At 55.9% G+C, this 18,398-nt stretch overlaps 13 protein-coding genes across 13 annotated transcripts; 6 read left to right on the top strand and 7 right to left on the bottom strand.

The window, feature by feature from the left end:
- Window positions 1–36: 36 nt before the first annotated feature.
- On the bottom strand, window positions 37–540 carry EMA19 (Ema19p; the record flags this gene model as incomplete). The annotated part of the gene is made up of 1 exon (NM_212191.1): window positions 37–540. The coding sequence occupies one exon, from the start codon at window positions 538–540 to the stop codon at window positions 37–39; it is 504 nt and encodes a 167-aa protein (NP_986055.1).
- A 122-nt stretch (window positions 541–662) lies between these two features.
- MDJ1 (Mdj1p) lies at window positions 663–2,087 on the bottom strand (the record flags this gene model as incomplete). Its single annotated transcript, NM_212190.1, has 1 exon — window positions 663–2,087. One exon carries the CDS (start codon window positions 2,085–2,087, stop codon window positions 663–665), a length of 1,425 nt encoding a protein of 474 aa, NP_986054.1.
- Window positions 2,088–2,584: 497 nt separating this feature from the next.
- Window positions 2,585–3,472, top strand: HSP12 (lipid-binding protein HSP12; the record flags this gene model as incomplete). The annotated part of the gene is made up of 1 exon (NM_212189.1): window positions 2,585–3,472. One exon carries the CDS (start codon window positions 2,585–2,587, stop codon window positions 3,470–3,472), a length of 888 nt encoding a protein of 295 aa, NP_986053.1.
- Window positions 3,473–3,730: 258 nt separating this feature from the next.
- On the top strand, window positions 3,731–3,991 carry STF2 (ATPase-stabilizing factor family protein; the record flags this gene model as incomplete). Its single annotated transcript, NM_212188.1, has 1 exon — window positions 3,731–3,991. One exon carries the CDS (start codon window positions 3,731–3,733, stop codon window positions 3,989–3,991), a length of 261 nt encoding a protein of 86 aa, NP_986052.1.
- Window positions 3,992–4,052: 61 nt separating this feature from the next.
- Window positions 4,053–4,994, bottom strand: ECT1 (ethanolamine-phosphate cytidylyltransferase; the record flags this gene model as incomplete). The annotated part of the gene is made up of 1 exon (NM_212187.2): window positions 4,053–4,994. One exon carries the CDS (start codon window positions 4,992–4,994, stop codon window positions 4,053–4,055), a length of 942 nt encoding a protein of 313 aa, NP_986051.2.
- Window positions 4,995–5,074: 80 nt separating this feature from the next.
- On the bottom strand, window positions 5,075–5,605 carry PRP18 (mRNA splicing protein PRP18; the record flags this gene model as incomplete). The annotated part of the gene is made up of 1 exon (NM_212186.2): window positions 5,075–5,605. One exon carries the CDS (start codon window positions 5,603–5,605, stop codon window positions 5,075–5,077), a length of 531 nt encoding a protein of 176 aa, NP_986050.2.
- A 164-nt stretch (window positions 5,606–5,769) lies between these two features.
- On the top strand, window positions 5,770–6,993 carry TFG2 (transcription factor IIF subunit TFG2; the record flags this gene model as incomplete). The annotated part of the gene is made up of 1 exon (NM_212185.1): window positions 5,770–6,993. The coding sequence occupies one exon, from the start codon at window positions 5,770–5,772 to the stop codon at window positions 6,991–6,993; it is 1,224 nt and encodes a 407-aa protein (NP_986049.1).
- A 211-nt stretch (window positions 6,994–7,204) lies between these two features.
- RPL38 (60S ribosomal protein eL38) lies at window positions 7,205–7,441 on the top strand (the record flags this gene model as incomplete). The annotated part of the gene is made up of 1 exon (NM_212184.2): window positions 7,205–7,441. One exon carries the CDS (start codon window positions 7,205–7,207, stop codon window positions 7,439–7,441), a length of 237 nt encoding a protein of 78 aa, NP_986048.1.
- A 219-nt stretch (window positions 7,442–7,660) lies between these two features.
- Window positions 7,661–9,181, bottom strand: AGOS_AFR500W (PEX28-32 family peroxisomal membrane protein; the record flags this gene model as incomplete). The annotated part of the gene is made up of 1 exon (NM_212183.1): window positions 7,661–9,181. The coding sequence occupies one exon, from the start codon at window positions 9,179–9,181 to the stop codon at window positions 7,661–7,663; it is 1,521 nt and encodes a 506-aa protein (NP_986047.1).
- A 219-nt stretch (window positions 9,182–9,400) lies between these two features.
- Window positions 9,401–10,153, top strand: CWC24 (U2-type spliceosomal complex subunit CWC24; the record flags this gene model as incomplete). Its single annotated transcript, NM_212182.1, has 1 exon — window positions 9,401–10,153. One exon carries the CDS (start codon window positions 9,401–9,403, stop codon window positions 10,151–10,153), a length of 753 nt encoding a protein of 250 aa, NP_986046.1.
- A 138-nt stretch (window positions 10,154–10,291) lies between these two features.
- CUL3 (cullin CUL3) lies at window positions 10,292–12,475 on the bottom strand (the record flags this gene model as incomplete). The annotated part of the gene is made up of 1 exon (NM_212181.2): window positions 10,292–12,475. One exon carries the CDS (start codon window positions 12,473–12,475, stop codon window positions 10,292–10,294), a length of 2,184 nt encoding a protein of 727 aa, NP_986045.2.
- A 293-nt stretch (window positions 12,476–12,768) lies between these two features.
- SWC4 (Swc4p) lies at window positions 12,769–14,235 on the top strand (the record flags this gene model as incomplete). The annotated part of the gene is made up of 1 exon (NM_212180.1): window positions 12,769–14,235. The coding sequence occupies one exon, from the start codon at window positions 12,769–12,771 to the stop codon at window positions 14,233–14,235; it is 1,467 nt and encodes a 488-aa protein (NP_986044.1).
- Window positions 14,236–14,345: 110 nt separating this feature from the next.
- Window positions 14,346–18,281, bottom strand: MMS22 (Mms22p; the record flags this gene model as incomplete). The annotated part of the gene is made up of 1 exon (NM_212179.2): window positions 14,346–18,281. The coding sequence occupies one exon, from the start codon at window positions 18,279–18,281 to the stop codon at window positions 14,346–14,348; it is 3,936 nt and encodes a 1,311-aa protein (NP_986043.1).
- Between the last annotated feature and the right edge of the window lie 117 nt (window positions 18,282–18,398).

Genomic DNA, 18,398 nt, shown 5'->3' with positions numbered 1-18,398 from the left:
TATATAGAGTGTTGCACTTCTGCATTGCTCCAGACCTCACACAAAGACGAGGCGCAGAGGAATCAGGAAGTAGGGCACGTAGAGCATGCTGAGTTTCGCTTTGTCTGCAACAGCCATAGGGAGTCCCGTCGCTGGATAGTACCCACGTGACCAGATTGCCCACAGGCACATGAGAGTCGTCAGCGAGGCATTGAGGCCATAAAGGCGCAGGCTGCCTGCCATAGCACGCCAAAGCTGAAAGATCAGGGGCTTGGCTTCTTCACTGCCGTAAAAGGTCAGCTTCCACAACTGCAGGAACCTTCGCGTAATAAAGAGGAAGAAAGGCAGTTGGAAGACGAGCTCTACCACTATGAACCACCATAGCCATGCTGGCTTTTCTTGCAAGAGGAAGTCATAGTTCGTTGTAATATGCCAATTGACCAGCCGGGGTGCCAGCTGGAAGGCCTGCGGGAGCACCACAGAGGAGTCCACGAAGATGGTAATCGGGATGTGCACCAGGAAGTAGAAGTAGTAAAACTTCTGTTCTGTGAAGGAGAGCATTGGGCAGCAGAGAACGGAGGAGGACAAGTAGTGACGCAGTCGCTGCGGCGATATACTCTCTGGTATTCGTACAATGCTACAAAGTACCGCCGAGTGCGATTATTTACAGGATTACAAAGTAATTAGTGCTGGTCACCGCGGATGGTCTTGAAGGCGTTGGAGATGAACTTTTCCAGTTTGCGGAGTGTGCTGGGCTCATCTGGGCTGGACGCGACGCCTGGGGCTGCCGTCCCTGCCATTGCCGCATCGATGTTCTCTGTCCTGCGCGCAGTCTTGTCCCCAGTCACGTCTGCAAGAGCCTCCCATAAGAACTTCTCGGCCTTGGACTGTGGCTTCTTCATTACGATGCGGTACTGGACCTTCATGTCACCACGCGCGCCAGAGAGCCCCCGGGGCACACCCTTGTTGGGGATAGACACGACCTGGTCCGGCTGTGTGCCGGGAATCACCTTCAGGCGGATCTGATCGCCATCGACAGTTGGAATACTGACTGTCCCGCCCAGAGCAGCTGTCGTAATGGGTATTTCCTGGACGTACCAGATGTCGTAGTTGTTCTTTATCTGGAAACGTGGGTCACGCTCGACCTGCACCTGCACGAGCAGGTCGCCTCTGCGGAGACGCATGGTATGGGCCGTCTTCGGATCAACCTGGATGTGCGGGAATGAACCCTGGCCCGGCACCTTCACCACGTCCCCATCCTGTAGGCCGTGCGGAAAATCCATCTTCACCTCCTTGTTGCGGTTGAACACGACTCCCTCGCCGCTGCATGTGCCACACCGATCTCCGCGGCGGATGCTGTAACCTTCGCCGCTGCACTGTGAGCACGTGGATGCCATCTGGAAGCCCGCGCGCACGTGCACCTGCGTGCCCGTGCCGTGGCACCCGCCGCACACCGACCGCTGCGCGCCCGCCTTCAGCCCCGAGCCTGAGCATGTGCCGCACTGGTCGTAGACGGCGTACCGCAGCGGCACGTCCTTCAGGCCAAACACCGCGTCGCGGAATGATAGCTTGAATGGCACCTGTATCGAGTCACCCTTAAACTCGCGCACAAACTGCGCTCCGCCCTGCCGCCCCGCGCCCCGCGCCCCGCCGCGGAATGCCGCGCCGAACAGGTCCTCGAAGTTCAGCCCCCCGAACTCGCCAAAATCCCCGAAGCCGCTGAAGCCGCCAAAGCCCCCCTGGAAGCCGCCCGCGCCGCCCGCGCCCGCGCCGCCCTGGCTAAACGCGGCCGCGCCGAACTGGTCGTACTGCCGCCGCTTGTTCTCGTCCGACAGTATCTCGTAGGCGTTCTGCAGATCGTGGAACTTTTTCTCCGCGCCCTCATCCTTGTTGATATCCGGATGGAACTGCTTCGCCAGCTTGTAGTACGCCTTCTTGATCTGCGATGCACTGGCGTCTTTGGCCACGCCCAGAGTCTCGTACGGGTCCCGTATCTCCTGTAGCCGCCGCCAGCTGCTGTGGAACTGCCTTGCACGCGCTGCGCCTGCCCAGTGCGCCTTCGCGGCCCCACCGGTACGTGCTGTTACCCTGCAAATTTGTCCTAGCATGATCTTACGTCTGAGAGGTAATCTACCAAGTAGCTGATGACCCTGAAATGCCGCCTGACGTCTAAGTATTCCTAGCTGGTCGAGGTCGGTCCCGTCAAAAGTTCCCAAGAAGGCTCTAGAAGAAAAATTTGGTGAACCTAGCTTTGGCCCTACGTATAGAGTGATTCAGGGTCAACCCGGCATAGCAGCTGACCCTGTTGCAGGGAGGTGAAGTGCTGATCTTCTAGTGTACGCAGGGAGGCACTGACCTCTCTGCACAAGTGCATTTCGGGCCATATGACGAATGGAAACAGGAGAAGGGCGGTGCTCCGGTTGCGCGTGAGTGCGCCCCCTATATCTGGCCCCTTACTGCCATGCTGGAGCAAGCATCGAAGATCCCCCCCCTCCCCCCGGCGTGGTGCGAGGCAGGCTATATAAGGGTACCGGTTGCGCACTAATGAAGCCTCTCAGTCTCGATCACCAAGCACTACAGCATTAGCAATCACAACAATCCAATCATGAGCAACAGACAGAACAACGACGCCGCCGACAACGTTTCCAGAAAGGTTTCGGACATGTCCCAAAGGGTTTCCGAGGCGACGCGCCCGGACAGCGACCGGAGCGCGGTTGAGCGCGGCCAGGAGCGTCTGTCGGACGCGAAGGACTCGGTCAGGTCTGCCATGAAGCCGGACTCGCAGAAGGGCTACCTGGAGAAGGGCCAGGAGCGGCTATCGGACGCGAAGGACTCGGTCAGGTCTGCCGTGAAGCCAGACTCGGAGAAGGGCTACCTGGAGAAGGGCCAGGAGCGGCTATCGGACGCGAAGGACTCGGTCAGGTCTGCCGTGAAGCCAGACTCGGAGAAGGGCTACCTGGAGAAGGGCCAGGAGCGGATGTCGGACGCAAAGGACTCGGTGAAGTCTGCCGTGAAGCCAGACTCGGAGAAGGGCTACCTGGAGAAGGGCAGGGAGCGTCTGTCGGACGCTAAGGACTCATTCACGTCAGCCATCAAGCCAGACTCGGCGAAGAGCTACTTGGAAAAGGGTAAGGAGCGCCTGTCCGAGCTTGCCGACTCCGCGCGCTCGACCTTCAAACCCGAGTCCCAGAAGGACTCCCTTGAGAGTGGCCAGGACCACCTTTCCGCTGCGGGCAGCTCTGCGAAGTCGGCTGTGAAGCCAAACTCCCAGAAGAGCTACACCGAAAGGGGTAAGGAGACACTGGGTGACGCCGCAGAGACTGCGAAGGAGAAGCTTTCCGGCGCCTACCAATATGTAAGTAAGGCCCTTCACGGCGAGGGTGATGCCACTACGGGTGCAGGCCACACAGGCACCAACACCACCACTGCCTCGCACCCAACCGGCTCTCACCAGGGTGGCTCCACCTACTCATCCGGGGGTGCACGTCACTGAAACCCGGGGCTTCTGAAATTCTATAGCTCTTTAGTGTAATCAATTACGGTTTCATAGTCATCCGGCCCCTCGATGACCTGGCAAGGGGGGTCACGTGAGCACAACCTGCGGATAGCACAGCCTTGTGCTCTGCCCCCTAAGTTTCCATTAGAGTCACCCCCGCTGGGTATATAAACTGGAGAAAGCGGTTCCTCTGACTGATGGAGCTAACAAGACACGGTTCAGCAGCTAGCAAGAAGTTCAGCAGCTAAGGACACAATGACAAGAACCAACAAGTGGACAATTCATGAATCTAAGCCCGAGTCGCGGTACTTTACGCACAATGGTCCCTTCGGCACTTCCCCTAACTACGTGAAGAAGGACGGGTCTGGCCGCGGCAACTGGGGCAAGCCAGGGGATGAGATAGAGGACTTGATCGACGCCGGGGAGATCCCGCCCTTGTTCAACAAGTCGCGGCGGGGCTCAAACTCGCAAGCGCGGGAGGCTCGGCTAGAGAAGGTCCAGCGCCACGAGCCGTGAGAGTATGACGTTTACGAGGTTACGACGTGTTTAGTTTATTTAGTGAAATGATAGGAGTTTGTTACGATACTATGCCCTTTGCCCTGTTGCGCGCTGCGTAGCGGTTGCGCTGCGCGGTCACGCGCGCGGCAATTGCGCTGCTGGTAAGCCCCGCGAAGACGCCGTTCAGCGCGGGGTCGTGCAGACAGAAGGAGCGCAACTCAGCAGTCACGCCGGCCGCGGGCGCCACGACGACTGCATCGACCGCGTCGCAGCTCAGTACCCCGAGTACGCGCTCGCGCAGGGTCATGTAAGCGTTGGGCGCGGCTTGCACCCCAACAACTAGGCGCTCCGCACCTGCGATATCACGTACACGGGCGAGCCGCTCGATGTGGCCAGCGTGGAACAAATCAAAGTTGTCCTCCACGTATACCGCCGCTTGCGGCTCCCACACAAAGCCGCCCTCAACGAGGCAGCGGTCGAGCGTGCCGTCGAAGACCCAGCACCAAGGGCTGAATCCGTCACGTGCTGTCGCGAACAGTCGCAATGTTGAGGCATCAACGGGCTCCATGGGCGCTTGTGGTCGCGGGCCGTCCAGCATGCGCTGGATAAGCTCAGTGGTGCTAACGCCGCAGGTCCGTTTCACCACCTGGAAGCGACCCAAATCCTTCACCTCTTGGTAGCAGTCGTGGCCTTCTGCGTCAAGGGTGATGTCATCGCCATGGACCACGTATTGGCATGCATAGTAGTCCAGGACGGCGGGTTCCGTAACGTATGGCGCGTCTTTCACGATCTCATCAACCCAGCGGATGTGCTGCACGTGCATATAGCGCTCTTCCTCCTCCATCACTGGCGGGGCGCCCTTGTGGTGCGCGATCTCTGCGTCACTATGGACACCTGCAAACAGGCGTGAGGGCAAATCGCCCGGCGCAATGGTCTGCCGCGCCTGTAGCATGGCAGCCGCATGGCCGTAATGCGTGAAGTCGAAGCAGCCGTCAATCCAAACGTACCTTGGATCTAGCATGGCGCGTGGGGCACTGGCAGAGGAGCAGCGTCCGCACGATTTTTCGATCTTTTGCGGGCCACGCGATGGCCGAGGACACGCTAGTCCTCGTCGTCCTCATCCTCGCTGCTCTGAGGCTCGGCTTTTATACTAAAGGTGATGAGCCGTTTGACCTGCAAGATCCAGTCTCGGGTCTCCTCATCCTTCATGACGTTGGCCCGAGTAGTACCAATGCGCCGCGCCGTATCGTGCGCAGAGTGAATGCCCACGCCTGCCACGCCGATAGGCCATGCTACTTTGCCCAGACTCAGGTCCAGGTAGCATTGCTCTGCCTGCGCGAACTCTTCTTGTTGCAAGTGGTATAGCAGCGATGCGAGCGTAGTCAACAAGTCCTTCTGCAGGCTACCCCGCCGCAACTGCACAAGGAGAGGAAACAGGTGCCGTTTGAGCTCTGGGAGACATTCAGGCAAATATACCGGCTCTGTCTCCTCCCACCTGCGTATCAGTGTGTGGATATACAGATTACACCGCAGCTGGAGCTGCGGATCACCTTCCGGAATGGAATGCGGATCGATATCCGTCGAGATTGAGGCCTCGCTCTTAATCAGAGCCTCTATGTCGGCTACGTCCATCGGATACGGGTCCTCTGCGATGCGTTTGTGTTCTGCGCTAACGGAGGTATTCCTCTGCGCCCTCAAAACTGCGAAATTTTATTATACCAGATAGCTAACTACAAGCATTAGGCCCGCCAACAGCCAAAGTCTCAGCCGCCTACCATATATATCTGGAGCACAGTATGAGCATATTAAACAGAAGAAGCGACAGCGGTGCTCAGGGGAGTAGCCAAGGGAAAACGACGGCCGTGGCTGGTCACGACTCAGGGGACGAGTACTTGTCGCAGGGCGAAGAGGTATTTGACGGTAACGACATAGAGAACAATGAACGCAAGATATACGAGGAGTCACTTGACCTCGACCTATCAACTAGCGACCGGCGCATCTGGCTTGTGCGCCTGCCGAAGTTCTTGGCGGAGAAATGGCGGGACCCTCGCAACCTCAATGGCCAGGAGCTGGGCAAGATCAGAATCAACAAGCGGGATCAGTCCATCCAGCTGCTGCTGAACGAGGACAAGGAGAACGCGGAAATTCCGCACGAGTACGACCTGGAGCTGACCAAAAAGCAGGTGCAGAACGAGTACATATTCACCGAGCAAAACCTAAAGAAATACCAGCAACGGGAACAGGAGCTTGCAGCAGACCCTGAGAAGCAGAAACAGGCGTTCCTGCGGAAACAAGAGCGCGAGGAAGAGCTCAAGAAACGCCAGCAACAGATGCGCCGCCGCTATAACAGCAAGAAGAAGTTCCAGAATCGTGTGATGACGGACCGCGACGGGCGCGACCGGTACATTCCGTACGTGAAGACCATTCCGAAGAAGACTGCCGTCACAGGTACTGTATGCCACGAGTGCCAGCTCATCCCCTCCATCGATGACCCGAACTACCACAAGATCGTCGAACAGCGGCGCCAAATCGTCCGCAACATCCACAAACCAACCGTCACAGTGCTCGACGAGACCCCTGGTGTTACGATGAGCAACGCTGGTCTGTCCATGCGCTCTGACACCTCAAAGTTCCTCAAGGTTGGTAAGGAACGTAAGAACAACCAGCGTGCCATCCGGATGCCGAAGAAAGAGCTGCTGGACTACCTCTTCAAACTGTTTGACGAGTACGACTACTGGTCCCTGAAAGGCCTGAAGGAGCGTACCCGCCAGCCAGAGGCCTATTTGAAGGAATCGCTGGATCAGGTGGCTCTACTTGTCAAAAAGGGTCCGTACGCGCTCAAGTACACTCTAAAGACTGAGTACAAAAAGCTAAAGGAAGCCGAGCGCTCTGCGCGGTTAGGCGAGCTTGCGGGAGCAGACGACCAAGATGGCGGCTCGCCAGACGGCTCTGGTCATCCGCGGAACCAGGATGAGCAGGATGAGGGCGAGGAGGATGTCGAGATGGAGGATATATTGTGACTGCATTTAAACCCGTACATTATTTATCTTTATAAACCCATACATACAAACGGTTATTGCACGCTCTGGAACACTGACTCGCCCGGCAGCTGGAGATTCACCGCCGACCTTTGCACAGGCAGTGTGTGGCCTGGAACGATGAACAAAATACAGATTAAGCATCGAGCTCGTGGCTGGCCGTAACTGCATCTGTACAGACAATATCGTTAAAATGGCTAGAGAAATTACTGACATCAAGGAGTTCTTGGAGTTGACCAGAAGAGCCGACGTCACTGGCGCCACCATCAAGGTTAACAAGAAGCTGAACAAGAACGGCAAGGCCTTCAGACAGACCAAGTTCAAGGTCCGGGGTTCCAAGAAGCTATACACTTTGATCGTCAACGACGCTGGTAAGGCCAAGAAGCTAATGCAGTCGTTGCCACCAACCTTGAAGGTCAACAAGTTGTAAACTGAGCAGGAGTAGAATACGGATGCCATTTTTATATTTTGAGTTAATAGGCCAGAGTGTAAAGATGAATTTAATGCATTTTAAATGTTTTGATCTGTGTTTAGATACGTGAGGGCAGGGCTGTTGCTCCGATATTAATCATGAAAAAGCTATAAAATTATGTGTCAGGTCTCATGCGCTGCCGGTTGCAGAGGGTGCGGGATGTCGGAGGAAGACGCTCTATACGTTTTTCTTGTCCGTCTTGCCATCGTTCTCAGGAGCCTGAGGCTTTGCAACGCTCTCCGTTGCGCCGCCTGCCTTTTCTGGGGACGGCTCTTTTTTTGTCCTCTCCGATAGTTCGCCTCGAGTATTGTTCTTGTCGCTGGCGGAAGTGCTTGCGTGAATCACCCGAACGTTTTCGACCTTGCTGAACGATACTTTCCTGGCGCGCGGGCTGGACGGCGTGCTGGTCTCGAACTTGACGTTGCGTGAGGGTGAGCTGCCCATATCAGTGGTTACCGAGCACAGCTCGTCATGGGCGCCCTCCGCGGCCCCGAGAGCATCGATCTTGATTAGTTCTGCAGTTCGGATCCACCGCCGCCTGCGTGTGTATTTTGAGAAGGAGTCCTCGGTAGAGGGTTTCTTCCAGGTGTTATCGTAGTAGATGAAGCCATCATCGGAGTTAGGAGATGCAGTAGTCTTGGAGCGCGAGCTTGGGAGATGAATTGCGCCGTCGTTCGTTAGATCCAGGCGCCACGTTTTGTCCACCCAGCGCCACACCATCCCGCCGTTTTCTTCAGGCAACTTAAACTTTTCCGGCGGCGGCGCCTCGTTCAGGAACTCATCTGTCCAGGAGCTGCGCTCGTAGCTCAGCATGTTGGAAGTCCAGCCAATCGCCAGCCAGCGCCGCTGGTTCTCGTAGAGCACGTATGTAAACCGGATCGGCTTACCGTCGTCTGCACCGTTTGTCCCAGAAAGCTTCTTGACCTTCTTGTGCACTGCCGCGAAGATCCCCCCCTGGTACTTGTTTACACCGCTCAGATCCAGCCCGGTCACGTAGAAGGCCAGCAGGCGCACCAACTTGAAGCGCCAGAGCAGCTTGCGCGTGACCGACGACCACGAGGAGTGGTACGTGAGCACGTACACACCCGCCACCAGCACAAACTTGCGCGGCGGAATCACAAACAGCGTCAGAATCACATAGATGGGCGATAGAAACACCATTGTCAACAGAAGGCGCTTAATGTCATTACCGCTCAGCACGCTCACCGGCGACAGCAGCAGATCGGACTTCGCCACCACCCGCGACATCATCTGCACCACGTCGTCCAGCGTCGGCCGGTCCCTGATCGTCTCCTCCACGTGTTTGTCCAGCAACGAGTACCCCCACAGCACACCCACGATCACCAGGTGCCCGAAAAACTTGATCAGCCGCTCGAAGTACACCACCCCCGCCCCGTAGCATATCACCATCAGCACGCTCTCCCACACATCGTCGTTTGTCCACGTCAGCGTGCTCAGCGCGCGGTCCGCGATGACCAAGTACGGGTACAGCTTCACCAGCGACTTCGTCACCGTCGGAGGCGTCGAGTTCAGCAGCGGCGACGACACCACCAGGCTGCCGTAGTCGCTGTTGCCCTCGCCGGACGGCCGCCGCTGCTTGAGTGCGCTGCGCAGATTCTGGTTACTCTTGCCCCCGTGCGGGAGCCCGTGCGACTCGTCCACGAACTGCGCCCGCGTCTCTTTGCCTGAGCTGTTCATCTTGGCTCGGTATCTCGCCCTGAATCTGCTGCGACTGTCAGTCCCCGCTCGGTCTGTGTAGTCTGGTGCGCTAACTAACTATATAGCACTAAGGAAAGCTGAAAGGGGAAATAATATTATAGCCTATTTTTATTGACGAAAATCTATCTTAAAGAAATGGCCGCCCACTACTGTGAGTACGCAACCTAGTGCTTCGGACAGGCGACCATCACACCGCTGATGTTCAGGAAGAGGAATGTGAAGGGCAGCCAACAGAAGAAGGCTGCTCTGCGTGTGGTGGAGGACGATGTTGAGTGTTTGGCCACCCCACCTGTTGTCCCCGCGAAGAAAAGGAAGATCAGGGAGCTGGACGATACCAGCCGGTCGGCGGTTCGGGCGTCGGGGTTTGGGAGAGACCACGTGAGCGCCGGCACGCAAGAGGCGGTGGCCCGGGCAACTGATGATGCACCAGACAGACGGGCGGAGTCGTCCGGGGCGCGGACAGCGGTCGGGTCGAACGTGCGCACGCGCGTGGTGATGGACTACCAACCGGACGTGTGCAAGGACTACCGGCAGACGGGGTTCTGCGGGTACGGTGACTCGTGCAAGTTCCTGCACTCGCGGGACGACTTCCGCGCGGGGTGGCGGCTGAACGAGGAGTGGAAGGTGGGCCAGACAGAGGCGCGCGACCTGGACTCGATCCCGTTCCGCTGCGTTCTGTGCCGCGGGCACTACCGGGCGCCGGTCCGTACGCGGTGCGGACACTATTTCTGCGGGGGCTGCTTTGCGCGGCGGGTGCGGGAGACACGGCAGTGCGCGGTGTGCGGGGCGGACACGCAGGGCGTAGCGCAGAGCGCAGCACGGCTGCGCGAGCTGCTAGCGGCGGGTGCGGGGGCCGGTGACAGCCCGGACGACACGCCCGCAGAGGAAGAGCCGCGGAGCCCGGGGGAGCCAGCGGCGGGCGAGGAGCGGCGAGGAGCGGAGAGCGGATAGCCGCCGGTGCTGCGAGGCAGCGGCGCTGTAGTGTAGGTGAATATCGTGTGTATGCAGCTTGCGCGCCGGCTCGCTCGGCGGCTCGCTCTGTTCAACATCCGAAACGAGGACCGTTGCGTCGCGCCACATGCGCAGCGGCTAGGCCAGGTAGTGGTAGCGGTCTGGACTGTGCGCGTCGCGCTGTATGTACTCCTTCTCGAGCAGGGACTGGATCGCGCGCTTGAACATGGACGTGGACACGGCGAAGTGGCGCTGGAGCGCGCGCACCGCTGCGTCCTGGAGCTCTGTGTGTGCCATGGTGCGCTCTGTCTTGAGCTGGCGCACAACCGCGGCGGATATGGCCTGGACCCTACTGGCGGCGAGGACATCTGGTAGCGCGGCCGCCTGCTCGGACTTGACCACGACAGTGGCGACGCGGACCTTGGTGGTCGGCGCCGTGAACGCCGTGTTGACTGCAAAGTGGTCCGAGGGCGCGATGGTGCGGGAGGGAGGGGTTTTGGTGAGGATGCGTGTGCGCGGCGCGACGGCGAGCGAGATGAGCTGGCGCTGCAGCTCGGCATCTGGGATTGCGGTCAGGTCCTGGATCTGCTCGGTGGTCAGTTCTGCGTAGTCTCGGAAGAGCAGGAAGATGGTGGCGGCATAGGTCGACATCGTGAGCTCGTGGTAAGACTGGCCGAACTGGTGGCCGATCTCCACGGAGCCCAGGTGGTATGCCCACTTCAGTCTGCGTCCGGAGTGTTGCGAGACGTAGAGACCCTCGTACGAGGACCTGGCGGCTGCCAGCTCGTCGGGCAGTGTGATGTCCTGCGCCAGCGTCTCCACCTGCTGGAACGGCCAGAACGTCGGTGTCAAGACATCCATCTGGTACGCGGCGCCTGCTGCGGCAGCAGGCGCACTGAACTTGGCGGAGTAGCCCTGCGAGAGCTTGACGTCGCGCAACATGCCTTCCAGGTTGGAAGTGTAGTGGATTCCCACTTCCTGTGTCATTTTCCCCACCATCCACTGCTCTAGGTGGAACGGCGACTTACGTTGCAGGAGGCGCTTGGACAGCTGCTGTCTGTAAGACAGCTCGAAGAGATCCTTGTCCCGCATGAGAATAAAAAACGATATGCAGCGCTCTAACAATTCTTGTTGTTCCTCTTCGAGTGTGGTATTGCTCCGCAGCACGCTGTCAATGGACATGACCAGATAGTCCACCGTCTTGGCCGGCTGGTTGCTGAGCAGCGCTGCCAGGGCATCCCCTATAGTTTTCAGGTAGCACCCATTAGAGTCAGTATACTTCTTGAAGGGACTGGTATACTTTGTTCGAAGCTTGGTAAGCGCTTTAACCCAGGCAACGGCCGCATCTGCCTTGCGCTTCGACACGGACACATCCGGGATTGCCATGCCTTCTTTCTCGACACATTCGGAGAGTGCAACCAGGAACTGGGATGCGTCCTGGTCGGTGGTGCATAGAGAGAGTAGTAGATCCAGGTTTTCCTCGTCGCCAGCATCAATGCACTCCTGCAGGCATATTGGCAGAATAAAGCCAATGTTCTCGGACACCAGCACCTCAATCACCATCGTCCGGCATGTTTTGATCGTGGCGTCGGTGTAGCCAAGTTCCCGTAAAAGCTCTACCTCGGTCTTGAGCACCGTATCGACCTCCATGATATACCGCATCGGGTTGTCGGCATGCTTCTTGCGCCACGAGGAATAAAACGTATGTGTATCCTCCAGCAGCTGCTTAGTAAGATCGCTGCTGGGCCCCAGTTCAGGGAGCCACAGGCTGCGGGCTAGCGCTGCTGCCCTGAGGTATGTCTGCATGTTCACCGCCTGCACGCCAGATTCCCGCGCGCGGTTTAGTTCGTCCAGCATGTAGCGCACAATACGCGGTAGCACTGGCGCTAGAATCAGATTCTGCATCTTCATTAGGGCAACCGAATAGATATCGTTTCCATGGGAATGCCCAGCGCTCGAATCAATGTACATGGTGACGCCCCAGACGGCATTCAGGCACGAGTGCTGGCGCTCCCACAGAGCGTACATCTCGTCCACAAACTCAGCCGCTTGTGCAGTGCACGGAATTTCCGTCTTGGCAGCCGACCATATTTTGTGCTGCAGCGTGTCCAGTATCCGCGTCCTCAGCTCGCGCCCAAACTTGCGCAGCACCAGGTCGTACACCAGTCGGTACAGTTCTTCAAAAGACAGAGTGGATTCCCGGCGCTCATATATCATATCTATCGCATTGGCGAGAACCGGCCATCCCGTTTCTATGTCATTGGCCTTAGGGTTGAGCACATGCCCCGGGGCTCGAATGCGGATTCTCTTGGACGAGCTCATGGCACTGCAACTCGCCACACCAACTTCCTTCGCTCGTCGCAGCTATCCGGGCAAATAAACAGCACGATTAGTTCTATTCGAACCTGCAGCAATACCTTAGCAGCTTATTCTATAGTCAAAGGCCTTCTCCCAATGGTGATGCTTCCTTCAATACTCATGGTACTTTCCGAGACTACAATTTGTAGTCACGTGATTTGTTATGGGAGGTGAAAATTCATGTTGACATCCAACCATACTATTGCGTGATAGTTACGACATCCTGTAAGAAAGAGTGGACGAACGTGTGAGCCGAGATGTCATCCTCAGATATCTTTGATGTGCTAAATATACAGCCGAAATCGTCCTCTCCTCATCCACAGACCAGCCAATCTAATGCAGGTGCATCGAAAACCCCGAAGCCACAAGTGACGGGTATGCAAAGGGAACTGTACAACCTGCTCGGGGATAATACGCCTCCAATTGTGATACAGCCCACAAGCAAGTTCAAAGATAGGCTGGCTTCGCTCACGAAGCCCTCTCCTTGGACCCATACTGAGTTTGAGGCTACTCCGTACGTGAAGCTGAGCCATTGGGTGAAGGGCTCGAAAGAACTGCTTGAGGGACAAAGCCCGAAGAGCTCATTTGCCAAATATGACCAGAAACTGACGCTGCCTGAATTCACGGAGGGGGAGTACCAGGAATTTATGGCGCAAGCGGCAAAGGGAGCCAATTCTGACGCGCCAACATGGAGCTACGAAGAAGTGCAATACCTGTTTGACCTGTGTCGCCGATACGACCTGCGGTGGCATATAGTATACGACCGGTATATGTACGACGAGTCAAGAACGATGGAGGACATACGGGAGATGTTTTACACCGTATGCCAAAAGTACTTTCAGGCGAAAGACCCGGGAAACCCGCTACTACCATCCCTAGCGTATTCCAAAGACCAGGAAATACAGCGGAAGAAGTATTTGACGAGGCTGCTTTCGAGGTCGGCGGCTGAGATTGCTGAGGAAGAAGCGCTGATAATGGAATCTAGGAAGTTTGAGATGGCGGCAAAGAAAACTCTACAGGAGAGAGAGGCCATGCTCCGTTTGCTAGACCACCCGCAGGGCGACGCGAATGTCAGTCAGTTCCTGACCTCCCAAGGTATGAACCAGCTATATAACAACTTGTTGAACGACAAGCAGAGACGGCGCAAACCGGACTCAGCTCCTCCGGAGAATCCCTGGATGAAACAGCAGCAGCAGTTTGCTCAGCAGAAACAGCAATTACAGCTTCAGCATCAGCAGCATCACCAACTGCGCGACCAGAAACGAATTGAGGTGAAAACCGATCCTGTGACCCCCGGGTCGCCAAAACAGGATTCTCCTTCGCCTGGTAGAAAAGCTTCGGATCAGTCCGCTGCTCCTAGAATGAACAAGAAACAGAAACTAGAAATGCAAACCGCCATGAGGCGGAAACAGGATAGCGAGTATGCCCAGCATCTGCTGAAAAATTTCAGCTCTGAAGAACGGAAGAGTCTGGGCGTCACTTTGCATGGGGAGAAGCTAGCGCCAGGTGTTTTTCTTCGCTCCTCCAAGATATCTACATTTAAACCGTCAATCCAGAACAAAGTTGTTTCTGTATTGCAAGAACTGGGGCTTCCAGTTCGCCCGGCTATGCCGTCTGCAGCGGTAGTTCAGCATCATGACGAACTCCTACGGCGCATTGTAACTTTATTGGATCTGAAGAGACAGCAGGACAAATTGGAAGCCGAAAAGGCTATAGTGAAATGATAGAGTAAGACCATGAACGCTCATGTGGACAAATTAATATTACAGGATCGGTATTTTTGGGATGCATATGCTGCATTGCAATAGTTACATATTACGTACTGAAATTCGGCTCATTGAGTTTGTACCGGGAAAGCATGGCCATCTATTCCGAGGGAGGATTCTATCAATTTATTCCGTTCGGTCAGGATATTGATCCTGGTCCCATAGTTTGTGAGGTCATGAGGGATACGAATATTCGGCATTGACTCAACGAAGGTCATGATCCGGTTCACTTCGTTTACAAGTTGACGGTTGACATCACTGAGAATAGTGTCAATGCACGATATGGTATTAAACTCTATATGTGCACCGCTCTTCCCTGTGATGAAATGGATATAGGCATCCTCTAGATCTCTGCCCTCTGAAAACCCCTGGGATAGCGCTACCATAGTCCGCTGAAATTTGAGAATCTCGACTTCCATCAGCAGCTCAAAATTGGGTTTATTATCCTCCCGAACAGAAATAGTTTTTGTATGCGTTACATGTAAAAACAACGACATCAGTTCGTAGAAACTATCAGGAGTGACTAACCCACAGCGTATGTCTAGATATTCATTCAAAACCTTCAGCAGGACATACACCGAATGTATGTGGAGAATATGCACTGGCGGTTGCAACGGATGGCATCGAATCATGTCCACAAATGATTTCTCCGCGTTATCAAATACTGACACCTCCAGGGATGATTTCAACTTTGTAATGAACCCCTCTAGACATGTACCATGCGCAAGCCCCTGCATCAATTTTTGTTCGATAAAGGCGCATCTACTGTTGTCATCAGGCAGCGAGCTCAAGTGCTCTCGGAAGGCACTCTTCTCGGTTTCCTCATCAGAAATGCTGAACTCTGATTTCAGGTAAGTGAATTCATGTGTGTTTTTAACAACATCAACATAGTTGTTGTTCAAAAAATTGAGAGTATGGTAATAAAAGTCCCGTTTGCAAGGAAATGAAAGGTATGCGTCCCTAATTTTACGGGTAAATTCCACAATCAAATCTGCGTAGGACGCCTTCCCGAATGCACGAATAACTTTTTTTACAGTTTGCAGCTGCGATAATTCTACTTGGCCACCAAAGTCTATTTGAAATATGGGATCTCTCTGGCTCAGCGATATCAACAGATATTGGAGTTTAACACTTGTTCCCTTTAACAGAAAATCTAATGACTTGCCATATAGGAACTTCTTTGCTTCTTCGAAAAAGATTGCATCACTATATTTGCATATTTTCGTGTAGTATAGCAGCATTATGCTGTCCTCCGCTTCAAACATGTTATAGTTGATAACTGACCACCAGGTAATCACATTGTGTTCCGCTAAATGCTTAATAACGAGGCAATAAGAATCCAGCAGCGTTTCATCTTTCCGAGCAGGCGTAGCCAGCAGCCGAAAAAGATGGTTTTGTATCCATTCCGGACTAAGGCAGGAGAGGCTTTTAATATAGAGGCGAACCAATCTGTGGAGTAATTTAAATTGGGACCCAGTAGTCAACATATTATGCATGATGGGTGCCATATTTTTCAGCATATCTATCGGAAGCTCGTGCTGTTCCACTGACAAGTTATTCAAGTTATTCAAGAAAATTTCCCATTCTAGCAAAGTGCGGTTGCTGGTCTGGTCTTTTATTAAATTCCAGAGCAATAAAACGGACTTCCCTTTTAGTTCAACTTTCTTCTGTAAGCTTATGCGCACCATTGCATATTGTCCATTTAACATGATTGATAGAAAACTAGGGGAGAGATGTGAACTTCGATGCTCGAAAAAGGGCCCAAGTAGTTCTTCAAATCTCTTCTCATAACTTCGCTTGGCTTTGCTCGCCAGCACCATTAACAAATTTAGTCTATTGGCAAGTAGTGCAGCTGATGACAAAGTCTTCAGATTGCCAAGAGGGGTCATCCTTTCTATGGTAACGGGGCTCAGATCTGCAGAATGCAACATCTGCAAAAAGGCATTGAAAAGCGTTTTGCGTTCCTCGAGCGCTCGTATGCAAACAATGGGGTATTCCTTCTCTTGTGACTCCTCCTCAAAGTCCATAAACTTCCTTGTTTTGAAATAGTCATACAGCTGAAGCAGGAGAGTTTCATCGACCACCCAGTCCCGAGGCGAGGCCATGCAACGGTTAATAAACATGAACCACTTTTCAGCACTTGCAAAAGTGTTGTCTGCTTTCACAATGGACCATGTCGCCGTCCTTGACGGGAAATATTCAACCAGAATCTCAGCTACGTGCGGATCAAAAGATTGGGATGCGAGCCGCTGCCACAGTGCCGGCAAACGGCCAAGATGGGATACAATGCATGATAGTACCTTATAGCTTTCGGATAGCAAGTGCAAATCCACCTTTGACAGGGACCAGTACGACTGCGACAGTAAACTGAAGAAGACCAAAATTTCATCGAGGATGCCATTTTCCATCTCGAGTCGGGTGGCAGCAGTTACGCTGCTATACTTGGACATCTCCAAGACCCAGAACTGGCACACCGCAATCTGGTAGAAGTGGATGGGCTTCGCGCGGTCCAAAAGTTGGCCAACTTTAGCTCGGAAGTTTTGCAGGAAATCCCGAACGACAGCGTACACTTCCACTCTGTCCAGGAAACACAGAAACTCGCTCAATTGCCGCGAAATCGTAATTAATTCCTCGGGCGTTGCCCCAAGATCGACAATGTGCTGGAAAACGCCTTCGAGGGCGCGCTTCAGATCGCCAGCAAGTGTCGATACCGAGTAACAGCGGTCCGACACGCGGACTTCGACAAACGTCGGCGGGCTGAAGCTTGCACCTTGCATGACTGCCTCGAACACCGGCTGGCCCCATAGCAGATCTGGCCGCGCAGCTGCGGCCTCGTATTGCTCCCCTGCGTTACTGTGGCGCCGCCGGCGTGTCTTATTCGGCATCGCGTACGCGTCACTAAGCCCCTCCAGGACGGGCACAAAAAGCGCAGGGCGCTCATAGAGCACCACAGCGTCTGGGTCGGGAAGCACGTGCATCCGCGGCGTGTGCTTGCTCACCGCCTCGTGCGCCTTGCCCCGCTCTGCCACCGGCGCAGCCGTTGCAGCCCCGCGGGCCGCGGGCGCCCTGTGCACTGTAGCGGCACGGCCGCGGCGGACGCTCCGCTTGCGGACCGCCTTGATGACCCGCTTTGCGCCCGGCCCGCGCGCGCTCGCCCGAGCGAGCGCCAGCCCCCGCTGCACACGCATCAGCATCCCATCCACCGCTTTCCTGTCGTCTTCCACCACGCTGTCGCCTGAAGCAGAGCTCTGCGCTATCTCCTCCGCCTCGGACGAGAGGCCCTCGTCGCTGCTCGACTCGCTCTGCCCGTACTTCCCGTCGAAGTACGCGCGCAGTGCCGCCGCGCGCTTCGCCTCCGCGGCCGCCGGCGGCGCGAAGGGCACGTAGGGCGCCGAGCCGCCGTCAGACCCCTCCTCATCGGACTCCGCAGCCGCTCGCGCCGTCCGCGCCAATCGCCGCACCGCGACCCCACGCCCCCGCGGCGGCGTCCGCGGCCGCGGCCGCGGCGCCGCCTCGCGTTGCAGCGACCGCACCCACGCCACCTTCGGCAGCACGCCCCGGTACCCCCGCCGCACGTCCACAACGCGCCCGCGGAACACGATCTTCTCCGGCGAACTCTCAGTCTCCGACGCCCCGCCCCCCACGCCCTCCTCCTCGCTGGAAGACTGCGATGCCGCGCCCTCCGCGCCCTCCTCCTCGCTCTCCGCGCCCCCGCCCGCCGGTTCCGCACGCCCGCCCGCCCGCCGCCCGCGACTGCTCCCGCCCTCTGCACCCGCTCCGCCGAGCCACGCCATCTGCGCCCGGTGCCGCAATCTGTCCACGCTGTACGGCCGTTCCTGTACCGCTGTCCGCTTGCGCAGCTGCCTCCGTCCCCCCAGATCAACCTTGGTCTGCGGCCTCATCGCCTCTTCGCCTGTTCTGTCGAACCGCACTAGCTCCGGCCGCCAAAGAACCACCTCGTCGGCATCCCCCACTGATTCGGCTATCGAATCATCGCCATCCATGCTCTTGCATCAGCCTTCCACGCACTATGCTGGCAGTCTAACCCTCCAGTTCGTTAGTGCTATTTAAAGGATACGCAGAAAGCGAAACGCACTAAAAAACTGCAATGCTAATCTACC

This window comes from Eremothecium gossypii, chromosome VI (assembly GCF_000091025.4).
Source record: "Eremothecium gossypii ATCC 10895 chromosome VI, complete sequence".
Taxonomy (NCBI): domain Eukaryota; kingdom Fungi; phylum Ascomycota; class Saccharomycetes; order Saccharomycetales; family Saccharomycetaceae; genus Eremothecium; species Eremothecium gossypii.
The sequence above is the reverse complement of the archived record's forward strand: the minus strand, read 5'-3'. Positions and strand labels throughout refer to the sequence as shown.